Source organism: Diabrotica undecimpunctata, chromosome 4 (genome assembly GCF_040954645.1).
Source record: "Diabrotica undecimpunctata isolate CICGRU chromosome 4, icDiaUnde3, whole genome shotgun sequence".
Lineage (NCBI taxonomy): Eukaryota > Metazoa > Arthropoda > Insecta > Coleoptera > Chrysomelidae > Diabrotica > Diabrotica undecimpunctata.
Window position 1 is genome coordinate 11,016,974 of NC_092806.1, and position 12,822 is coordinate 11,029,795.

General features: G+C 32.7%; 1 protein-coding gene across 1 annotated transcript in view; it reads right to left on the reverse strand.

Annotated features, from left to right (window-relative positions):
* The window catches only part of nsl1 (non-specific lethal 1), a 57,549-nt gene extending 45,495 nt beyond the window's left edge, over nt 1-12,054 (reverse strand). Inside the window, exon 1 of the mRNA XM_072528889.1 lies at nt 10,185-12,054. Within this exon, the coding sequence (XP_072384990.1) occupies nt 10,185-11,455 (1,271 nt within the window). The 5' untranslated portion in view covers nt 11,456-12,054. The remainder of the gene's footprint in view (nt 1-10,184) is intronic.
* Between the last annotated feature and the right edge of the window lie 768 nt (nt 12,055-12,822).

Sequence of the window (12,822 nt, forward strand, 5' to 3'; positions counted from 1 at the left end):
ACTCATCTAAAAATTAAACTAAGAGCGAACTCTACCAAGCTCTACCAAGTTTTAATAATTTAATAGTAAAGCAAAACCGTAGGCCTATGGCTTCTTACGTGTCTTAGCGTGATGCTGTTTATTCCCAGTGCTTCTGTATTTTGAATATACTGTATTTGTAAATTAAAATATTTAAATTTGAAAATTTATTTATAAAAAAAGTGTTTATAAAATTGATACAACTTTTTAAGATGAGAATACCTTGATATTCGTATTCAGCAAAAAATTTTACATAACTCGTAACCATATTCTGCATCAAAATCAGGTAGAAACAACATTTTTTAACAAAACCCCATACATATAAAAAAGTTTTAATTTGCTCTTCAACAAAGTGTTTACAAACCACATGTTTTTTGATAGAATTTTGTGATGACTAAGTATCATTAAAACGTTAGCAAAGCATTTAAATACCCTTTAAATATCATAAAACGATAAAACCAGTCGGAGGAGTCAAATTTCTCGTAGATAGTATGATGATTTATGCATATTAGTGAAGTCCAATTCATTTTTACCCAACCTTTTTATTTTTAGACGTTGAGAATCAAGATCAAGGTTATACAATCGATCGTACAAAACAAATTTTCAAGTTTATTCTTGCCGTAATACTCGATTATGTATTTTTAATTAGTGTTTAGTTAATTTATTTAATTTTAAACATGTCGATGTCGGTACCGCAGCGGTACCCGGCTGTTGATGGTACTTTTTGCATGTTAATTAGAGAGCAGGTAAGCGAGCATGACGGCGAATCCGGTATTATTTATGAGATGGTGTTATGAAATGCTCGATTCGTGTTTTTTAAATTTTAGCTTTCGCTAATATACCCACAAAATATTTTTTTATAATTTGAAAAATCGGCAAAAACGAAATATTTTAATTTTGCTATTTTTGACCATGATAAGTATTTTTACAAAAACTATGTTATTGGTGGTTAACTGTTGGTACTGGAACTTGAAAATAGTGTGGATTGTCGCGCACTCTGCTACAAAACGAACAATGCCCACCGATCCCGACGAATAAGACCAGAAATGGAATCCGGTCCCTTTAACAAATCCTACTCTCAAGTTCCTCAAAAGTTTAGTGCAGCTTAACAACTGCATTATTGCAGTTGGATGCATTGTGTACAATTAATGCAACTGATGAAAGAGGATTAAAGGTGAGTTTCCGCCGTCTATAAAATACAGTGGAATCTCACTAATCCGGGACTTCAATAAACCGACACGTCCAACATACTGGCACCCCCGCCTGCTTCTCTCTTGACCTTCGTACACGGCGTATGCGCTCCGTCGCGACGCGTCAAAGAGTCTTACCTCAAAACTTATCAGCTGCACGTGCTGTTTATTTACCTGCTGTAAATTATGTGTTTATTTACCCATTATCGCCCCAAATAATTTTTTGGGTAGTATTTATATTGTAACGTTATAAACGTTACGTCTCTATTAATTTATATTTAAATAATTATTTCATTTTAACTTGTTTATTAATTTATTAATTTCTTTATCTTCAGTTTAATTTTTACTATTTTTCACAAAATAGTTGGCGCCCACAAAATGTTTTTTCTTTTCTTCCTCTGTCTTTATTTTCTCTCTTTCTGTCCCATAGAATAAATATTTGCCCTCTCACTTTTGTTCGACAGACTATTCTGTTCCGTGTTGACTGACAAGCTAGTTTCATGATATCTATAGCAACATTCTATGACATCTGTGCTAACTTCATTCAGTCTCCCACTTTCTGTCAAAACAACTTTTCTGTAGTGGGATTATTTTTTGCCTCTTTTTGAAATTTATAAAAGAAGGCAAAAATTATTATAAGACTCATTTTTATGGTCTACAAATTGTCTTGGGTTTATTGGTTTATTGGACATATCAAAACCTTACTGGTTTATTGGACATTTTATTGGATTCATTGAATTTATTGGAAATATTGGTTTATCAACAACTGAATTGACCAGATTGAATTGATTGGCCACATTCAATTTTACTAATCAGGACATACAGCCACGTGTGACTGCAGCTCTCTCTCCAGAAGCCACAACTTCTAATTGGAGAACCCAACAGCTAGAACACACAAGCAGCCCATCGAAGCAATAAGTAACACTTATTAACTGTTAAGCTTTGGCAGGGTTAATTATTGTTTTTTTATTCATTTAAATAAATATGTTTGGTTAAAATTTGTCTTATTTGCTATGAGCTGAGAACTCAGGTTCAATCCCTAGTTTAAGACAAGACAAACTCACCCTTGAGATACTGAGCTAGGCAAGGTATAGACGATAAGCTCCCATGGTTGATTGAGGTATTATTTTTACAATAGTATTTCAATTCTCTTTGGTAGTCTTATCGTTACAATATTTAAAATATATATTTTAGTTGTTATAATTTAACATACTTAACTATTCATTATATGGTGTAAATAAATAAATATTGATTGTCGGTCATTCGTAAAGTTCTATTTTATTTACTATTTAGTTTGTTTACTATTAATATTGGCTATGAGTACGTGTGCTTGGTTGTATAGTAATTTTCAGTCACTTCTAGTCTGTCAAAAAGTAACTAACTTCGCAAAAAAATAATTACTATATTCACTAGACAGTTCGGACTGGGAATAGCGAACCGACTATAATGCCATTTCAATCAGTCGTGTGAATATTGGCCAATATCACTTCTTAAGTCTGATTTTAGTGATATATTTTCCAACAAACCAGTAGTGTTGATCCATGCCTACTATTAATGTATTATATACTTGAGGTTAAGATATCGGGAAAGAAATGAAAGGCAGAATTTACAAAAAAGTCATCAGACCAATAATGACATACGTGGCAGAAACAAGACCTGACACAGACAGGACAAAAAGGATGTTAGAAACAGCAGAGATGAAAACACTTGAAAAATTGATGGTAAGACACTATGGGACAGAGCTAGAAGTACAGATATACGAGGTAGATGCAAGGTGGAGAATTTTTGAAAACGTTTTCCTTTGAGCTTGTGATTCCATGTACTAGCTTGTGCGGGAGGTTCTGTATTATCGAAATTAGATGATATAATAACACATTTGTTATCGTTCCATTTTACAAAAAGTATTTCTCCATTTATATCAAATCGAAAATCATATGAACCATGAGCTTCTTTACCAAGAGTTTTTTTATCTTGTATAGGACACTTCGATAATCTATTTTCCCACAAGTGCAGGATTCCTGTTGCTCGGTATTCACATTTTGATAAATTGGTGCAATTATCACGGAAAAAGCTATGGTCTAAAATGAATGCCGTATCACAAGAAACAAAAATGTGATCCTGAAGATAATCTTGGATTGCTGATTTGTTTCAAAATTTATCGGAAAGAGGATTCGATACAAGTGAAGAAGATTTAAACTTTTGGTTTGAAGGGACTGAAGAAACACAGTAAATTATTACAGATAAAGAAATATGTGAAGCAGTACAACAAGAAGAAGAAACCTAGTAGAAATATTGAAGTAACCAACTACAGAACATACAACTAGAAACATAGGTGAAAACGTTCCTAAACAAAGAATACCAGTTGCAAAAAAACAATCACAATTAAAGATTGTTTTAAACTAAAATATGTAATTAGATAAAAGCGAGATATATTAAAATTATAAAAAGACGTGTAGAAAATAAACAGAAATGCACATGTTCTATCTGTTCGCTTTATAAAATACTTTATTTTATTTAATAATCTTTTTTATACAATCCAGTACTCAATGATCAAGAAGATCATTGAGTACGTTTCCATATTTTATTATAAATCAAAGCTTAATTGTCATAATTTTACAATTACTGAACTTGTAACTAATAACACTGAGTCCTACTTTTGACATGATGGGGAAGGCAAGCGCGGCGTGGAGGAAATCGCAAGCTGTGTACTTAAGTTCATAGAAAAGACTGTTGGAGGTAATAATTCTGAATTCGAATTAGTATTTTTTCTGACAATTGCTGTGGGCAGCAAAAAAATAAGTTTATGATCGCTGCCTATTACTACTGGAAAGGAACTCAACATACGGTTTGAAAATACCACACTTACCCACAACAAAACACCGAAGTACCTGGGCGTAACACTAGACAGAACGCTATCATTTAAAGAGCATTTAACAAAAACTGCCCAAAAGTTGAGTAAAAGAAATAACATTATACAGAAGCTCTGCGGTACCACCTGGGGAGCATCGGTTTCCACTCTCCGCTCTACTGCCTTAGCCCTTGTTTTCTCGACCGCTGAATATTGTGCTCCAGTCTGGCTACACAGTCTACACGTAAAAAAGGTCGACAATCAGCTGCACAGCACTATGAGGATGATAGCTGGTACAATTAAATCAACTCCCACCCAATGGCTTCCAGTATTAAGTCACATCCCACCTCCACATTTACAACGAGTCGATGCACTTACACGTGAATACAAAAAGATCATGAACAATATAAACTTGCCGATCCACCAAGATACCGAGGATGCACGAAATACCCGTCTCCGTTCTAGAAAACCACCAATGAAAACGGCAAGAATGATACATGAGGAGTTCAACATCACGAATGCATGGTCCCAAGAATGGAACGAATGGCAAAATAACATGCCCTGCATTACCCACAAGCCACCAGGTTTTGATCTTCCACGCAAAACATGGTGCACTCTAAATAGGATCCGAACCAGACATGGCAGATGTGCATACATGCTACATAAATGGGGAAAGAACCCGTCTCCTCAATGTGACTGTGGGGAGAACCAAACCATCGACCACATTATTCAAGAATGTCCCTCAAGATCCTACAATGGTAGCCCTGAAGACTTTCTGTTTGCAACTTCAGAGTCAATTGATTATATAAATACACTGGATATTTGTTTGTAACTATTTAAAGTTTGTCAAATATCTATATTACTAGTGTTTGTGTATTTGTTCTAAATGTGTTGTAATTGCCATACGATAAATAAACTACGCAGTACTTAATGAAATTCTCACCAATAAAATCACTTACACACAAGACCTTATTACTGGCCATACCTAAAACGAAGGGGACAGTGTTTGTTATAGAAAAACAAATAAAAAGAACCTTAAAATCAGGACCTATAAACATTGCAGCGCAATATGCCCAATTGATACGTACTGCCAAAAAAAAGTGGTTGTCTTTACTATGTCAATTAATTAAGTTATACCGATTTTTATACCATTAAAGCACTGAATGATCATTTGCACAAAATATGAATTTACTTAAATAAATTCAGTTATAAGAGACACTGTCCATTCCAAACTGTTCCCAATTTAAAGACCACCTATAAAAATAAACTAAACATAAAGGAGAACAAGAAGGGAGACCTTTTATCGCTATTACATACGAACCATATGACACAGTTTTACGCAGATTTTTGAAGCGAGCGTCAAGGAACTAGCGCCACAAAACGGTGTCGTCACGGGTAACGTCATAGAATAACGGTTCTTGAAATCGATAATAATGTTTTTACATAAAATAATGTTTTTTACTTGTGTTTTTGAGCTTTGAAAATAGTAATTTTGCGTGGTTCTCAGTTTTAAAATTATTTATAACTCGAAAACGATCAAGTTTACAAAAAAAACTATAACAGACTTATTTTCTTCAGAATGATCCAAAAAATTTGTCCGGACCGAAAAAATTGATTGCTACAATTTGTTTAAAAAAATGTTTAAAATAATTTGAACAAGAAGCCTGAATGACCTCTTGAACCTTATTTTGGGGTATCTCACGAAAGTGATTAGGCAAAAAAATATCACGGGAATATTTTTCCGAACGAACCGAGCTTTTCACCTTGTCTACTGATTCAAATAAATACGTAAAAATACCGTCATTACATAAAAAACGTATTGCCACAATTTTTTGGTGCGATATGGGGTATCTTTAGCATTCCGTGCCTATCTAAGACTTCTCTTATTCATTAGACCTTTTAAAATTCGATTTACTAGTCCTCGAGTTTTCGATAATTAGTTCATTTAACTGATGAAATCGTGTATAGTGGAGCGAGATATCCAAAACGAACGATTACAATAATCAAATTCGAGCGTGAGACGTCTAGTCTACAAATAAAAATTCGTATATCAAGGGAGGCGGCGCTGCTGGAAAACCGCTGCCGAACGTTTCAATTTGTCGCGCGCATAAACATGACGCACGATTTTCGTGATTTTCAGAGTGCATGACTAATTCTACGAGGGAAGACCTAGAAGTAGTAACTCTAACAATGAATCCTAGTAAATTCCGAGAAAAAAAAGCACAAGATCAGTTTTAGCAAAGTACTACTATCGATATAATATACATATATCTTATATAATAAATTTATTCCAAAATTCAAAGAGGTACAACAAAGTGTGTTCAGAGTTTTTTCTATATCCCCATTTGGAAACCTGTTCTATTGTTTTGAACCCCTTCTGGAATGTGAAGGTATCTAATTTCAACAAATACACCAGTTCTTGACCATTTTAATAACTTTGATACATTGAATAAAGCACTATAGTCCAGTCATCAGCGATTTGACCACTAAAAGGCTAAAAGTCGTAGGAACAAGGTTAATTTATGTGAGAATGTCAATTTTGGGACTTAAAAAAAGATTAAAACTTACAAAACTTAAAAAATTGATTTAGTGCGCGTAACTAACCAACATTTTTGCACCTTTGGGGGTCCCAAAATAAACATTCCATGACGACTGGAGTACTAGGCAATAAATCAAAATTAAAATATGTGAATTAATGTTTTTAGCTATTTTTCATAATTGTTCCTTCTTTTAGATAGATCCATATATAGAGAGATATAATAGATCCAGTGGGTTTAGGAGAGCGTAATGAACTAATCATATTTTAATAAACAAAAGATTCATAAATTCAATAACATCGATATACTGCATTTCATGAATTTGCGAGTGTTTTGGATTAATGCTAGACACTCAACAGCCAATGGTCCACTCTACTGTTCAGCACAAGGAGTATGAAACTCAGATGCAAAACAAAATGCAATGGAGAAAATTTTGGCCAAATTCAAAGTATTTCAGTTTTTTAACTTAAGCCCTATTTTGCTGATTCTTTTACCACACTGAGTAAACATTTATAAATTTTAATTGAGTATAGTGAGTTTTTTAATACAATTTTGTATTTGACTTATTATACAGGGTTAATCTAAAGTGGTTTTGTATCCTAACTTTGAAACATCCTGTGGAATAATTCCGTTTGCGAATTTTCGTAAAACCTTATTTTTCGATTGCAACCATGTTTTTTAAATATTATATTTTTTGTGTCATGTGAAAATATGGATTGGTTCATTTTTAGGAGCGAAATGAATTTGCCACCCACAATTTACGACTTTCCCTATTATTAACATTATCTATTAGATTTTTAAAACATATTTTTATGTTATATTTACCTACAAAATATGTTACAACCAGATTGGTTATAAATTTTTAAGGAAGAAAAATAAGTTTTTGATGGTATTAAACATATTGATACATCTGTAGTTTCCTAGCTGGTTTTTATCCTAGCTTTTTTTTAATAGTAGGATAGAAAACGAAATACAAAAGGGTCTTTGATATTATCATTCAAATGTAAAAACAGGAGCTAATCCTTGTGACTTTGTTTTCCTTTTTTACAACATATGTTAAGACTTCATACGTAAGACATAAGACTTCTATAGGTACATTCTTTTTTTTATATTGTAAATATGAAATAAGAACCAAATTAAACAACTAGGTACATACTACAACTAGGAACATAGGTACATTTTTACACCTCAGCTAAAAGAGAACACTCAAACCAGTGGACCAAAGGCTGCAAAGGTCAATATCACTGTTAGACTAGAAAACTGTTTGTCTCTATTTTTACACACAAAAGTTATTATTCCAAATAATTACATGAAAAAAAGTACAATATTTGGTGTGTATTATGCAATTTTGCTGAACTATTTCTCTGATAATTTGAGAAAAAATGCCCTGGTGTGATAAAAAAATTTCTCCATCAGGATAATGATTGTACTTACAAAGCGGCCGTTGAGAACAGGCAAAATCACAATAATTTAGAAATGTAAAGTTAGCATATCCATTTTATAAGGTCAAAGTTCAGAACAACTCTATAATTTATTGCAAAAAATTATTGGTTTGACTGTTTCTGAGAAACAGTGGATATGCTAACTTTATGGTAAAGCTAGCATAGCCATAGCTATATCCCTGCAAGGAAAGGGGGTACAGGGACCATCTTGGCTGTATATTTTATTGACAATTAATTGCTGTTGATTGGTATATTAAACAATCCCCAAAAGCTACCCCATCATCCCCTAGCTCTAGCCCTAGATTTCCGTAATAAATAAATAAAGCAATAAATTATAGTGTTAATCTGAATTCAGCCATATAAAATGAATATGCTAACTTTGCAGACATAAAAAGTTGGGAAAGCTTGCTATCAAATTACTAAGCAAAAATAAAGAAAAATATGAAAAAATTAACAAAAGCAAGCTTAAAAAAACCCTGTTTTCTTCAAGAACCCGCCGCCATAGTTCCTGTCTTTGTTTTAGCTCCCTTGCTATTTATACTAAAACTGTATCATCCACATACATACAATATCAGTGAATACCTCCTTAGAGTTTACTTATTATGTGAATTAACACAAATGCAAATACAGATGGTCTAAATACTGATCCCAGATGCAATCCTTCAGTCTTTCTTACAGCTGTTCTAATCCTAGCTGTTACTTCAAACCAACCATTACAAAGTATAGCTCTCATTCTGGCCTAGTTCTTTACAGTAATGTCCTAACCTAGCTGCACTGGCGCTACGAGGGAAAGACTTTGGCTAGAGCTTTCAATGCAACAATTTATCTCTTACTCTGTAGAATTACTTCACAATCTACCTTATCTTTCAGGATAACAAGTTGTATTTCCAAATGATTCACCAATTATACCATTTAAAATTTAATAATGTGTAAATATTAACATATTTATAAAAAATGTCATAAAGATTATAATCAGCTGATAAATTTCTATACATATCATTTGTAAATAAACATATTTTTAAATGTCTATAAGAGTTTGAAAGAATTTGAAAGAGAAATGATAGTGTACAGTATTTTTGAAGGCATACAATTGCACAATGCACAAGCCCTATAATTTCAAAGGTTCGCAAAAAATATACACAATATGGATAAGGATATGCAAATATAAGACTGATCACTTTTCTACCCAGTTATCATTCAGTGACTGGAATGTAGAGTTGAATTTAAAGAGCAGATTACAACATTAGAAAGCACTGGGGTTTTGCCAAATATTCTTGTTAATTACTAAGATAAAACCTTTTAAAAATATGCTAGATTTCAGTACAGAAATTTTGCATTACATGAGAGCACAGAGTACATTTCATCAACAAAATGTAGCTACTACACTCTTCTGTACTTTTCTTGGCTGGAAATCAAATTATGCAATTTTTTGGTGGATTGCAGATCACTGCCATATATATTTTTAAAAAGAATGCATTTTTACCCTCTAAATCAAGTTTTTGTGTGGAAGATAGTTCATAATATTATTACATATGATTTGATCATTCTATTCTTCAGGTTTTTGCTTATTTATACCCTGAATTGGATTCCATTTTGCCATGTTTTTTAAAACCTAGCTAAGGAGAAAATAGAGTTACGAAGAATTGGAAGGTAAAACACATAAACAAAGGAATAAATTAGCTTGTTAATATATTCCTAAGGTATATAAAAATCACACAATTCTTCTCTATAAATTTTAAAGTAATTTCTAGTATATCTTAAAATATACATTGTAAAGTATATATACTTATGTGATTATAGAAGGATGGCATTTTCAACTTTACTAACTAAAAGTAATGAAACACTGTTCAATGCCCAAATTTTCCTAGGACTGGTCTAATTTATATGTTAAAAAAAACTTCATCCAATGTAGTAGGGTTTGTTTCAGACTATCATACCAATAAACAAACTAATAATGGAATATCTTAAAAAATAAATGAAGCAAAAATATTGACTTATCCTTTGGTGCATGGTTGTTGTTGACTGACAGTATATACTTATAAAAGAAGATTATTCATTAATGGATCAATTCTAAAATCTTGCATTATAAAAGTCATTATTGTAGATCAGTTCCAACCTAAGTTAAATGTTAAAACAGAAAGGTACTTACATGCCAAGATACTGTTGATGTGGATTATTGTAGTTTTGCATTTCATCACAGCTTTCTCCCCCTGAACTACTCTCAGTAGCCTCAGAATCAACTTCCTTCTGCATTACACCTGCTTGAGTCTTCAACTGAGCAGCTACTTTCTGTAACTCACTTTTTGTATCTGAAGGCCAAGGGATTAGAGTAATACCTCCAGTTACACTAGTCCTTGAAAAAGGAACCTCTAAGGAACCAGATCCAAAGTAAGTTGGAATAGTTTTTTGTCTTGCCACTGTATTAGCTTGTAATGTTGTAGTTGTTTCTAACTTTCTCACTAATGTCTTTGCTGAACTATAAGATAAGGGTTTCACTTTGTCCGTATATGATAAAGTTTTACCGAAAATTGATACTGGCACTTCGTGAGGTTCCTTTGGTTTTTTAAGAGCATGGTGAACATTTTCAAACACTCCAGCCACCTCACTACTAACATGCTGTCCTAGAAGTCTTGATTGTAACTTGTATACCCGCCTTTTCAGAAAATCTAATCTTCTTTCTAATTTGGTATGCTTGGTTTGTAATAAATTGATTATTTCTTTACCTTGAGATTCCTTCTGCTTATCAACAGTGTCCAATTCATCTTGTTGGTCATCCATGCTCATATTCATTACATCAACATTTTCTAATAATGCCTTTTCAAAAGATGATAGGTTGTTAGTTAAATCTGTCCCAGCAATTGGAAATATATCATCATTTTCAGCATTTATATCATTGGAACTGTTATTCAGTCTATCATTACCTTCTATTGACTTTATCACTTGCATTATGTCCTCTACATTTGTTTCCAAATCTGGTGGAACTGATAAATTCTCCAGTAACTGTTCCATATCTATCTTTCTATCTTTTTGAACCATAGAAATTTCTAATCCTGTCTTTTGAAGGCCCATTTTATTTTCTTGGTCGCCCATAGATGATGGGCTACTATTCATTATATTATCCGAGGCACTGTTTAACTTCTTATAGTAACTACTAAGCGTTTTTTCCGATTCTAATATTAAAGAACTTTTTATTTCGTTACTGTTTAAATGAACCTTACCCAGATATTCATCACCACCTTTTAAGTAAGCCTGTTTATCTTGCACTATGAATTTGTTTTTTCTGTAACTATTTACTGCAAAATCAGGTTCTAAACAGGACTTTGGGGGTAAATCAAAATTCTGTGTTTGAACCGTCTCCGTTAATGCAGGGGCCATGACCTCCACATGGGGATGCCTCACCGAGGCTGTACGCAATCCCATTCATCCAGTGTTTTTGAAATCAAATTTTATCATGACAAGATTCATCAGACAGTCTTTTCGGGTATAATGAGTACTTGATCTATAAAGAGCAATAAAATTCCACAAATAAGCAACCTTTAAACGCGTAACGAAACTATACCGGCTAGTTCCATAACAAAAACAATGAGCACAATTTTCACTGCGATTATGGGGTCGTGATGATGACAAAACATTTGGAAATTTACGCGGGCTCGCACAATATCTGCATTTTCCACCGATTTATTCCATTTCTACCATTAATTGCGGGTTTAATGCAGCTGTAATAAAACGGCACACTCCCACGTGACGAATAGAAGCTTACGAAACGTTTTATTACGAAGCTTGCTAATAGAGAACTCACACTTAATATTGCACCATTATAAATCCGATTACGGATATCCGTACACTTTATTTTATACGCACTATTTTTACTTTAAACTTTTTAATAATAACAAACTAAAGTTTAAAACGTAAAATGAACTCTTATAGCATGAAAACTAATTTCTTAGTTTATCCGAAAAATAACAATGGCGACCAGGCGACATTCTTAAAAACAGCCGAACGGTAGAGCTTACACGGAACATTGGAAACTAAAAATGATAACGCGTTGTTGCCAAGTTTGTAAAATAAACAGTTTTCTAGACAAATAACAGTTTTTATTTATTATTAACTACTATACTTATGTTAAAACCCTATAAAATATAAGGAATATACCTTGGATATATGGAACTTCTTTAGATGCGTACAACTTTAAAGACAACTTCATCAAATTACGTATGGTTTGTTAAAATTCTGAAAATAAAATTGAAGCTCCTAATATATATTCTACAATTACTAATTATAAGCTATTTAGTTTGACTGATTGGTTTTATCACAATAAATTGTGTTAAAGCAGTGACAATTATCTAGTCTATATTCTTATTTAGGATTATTTAAAACTTTATGGAAATATGTTTTAAAAATTCCCGCAAAACATTTTCATGTGATACAAGTGATTGAAGTGATCGAAATGGGTGTGTTTGATTGGTTGTCAAACTGTGGGCATGAGCAGTAAGAACAGGAATGGCTAGTTGGTGGAACCTCGTGGTTGTCATGACTTTCCGAGCGGTATTGCCAAATCCTAATTATTATTTAACCTAATTATTGTGGAACTTATTGTTATAGAATAGATACTTTTATAATGTAAATACGTAAGGTTATTAACAATGAGAAATGTTACCTTACATTTTAGTTAATTAATTATATAAAATATTTCTTTCTACATTTGAAAAAAATACAATAGGTAGAGTACGGTCCATTAGTGACCCATATATCTGTTCTCTTTTTCTAACACAGTAAACTAGTATGAG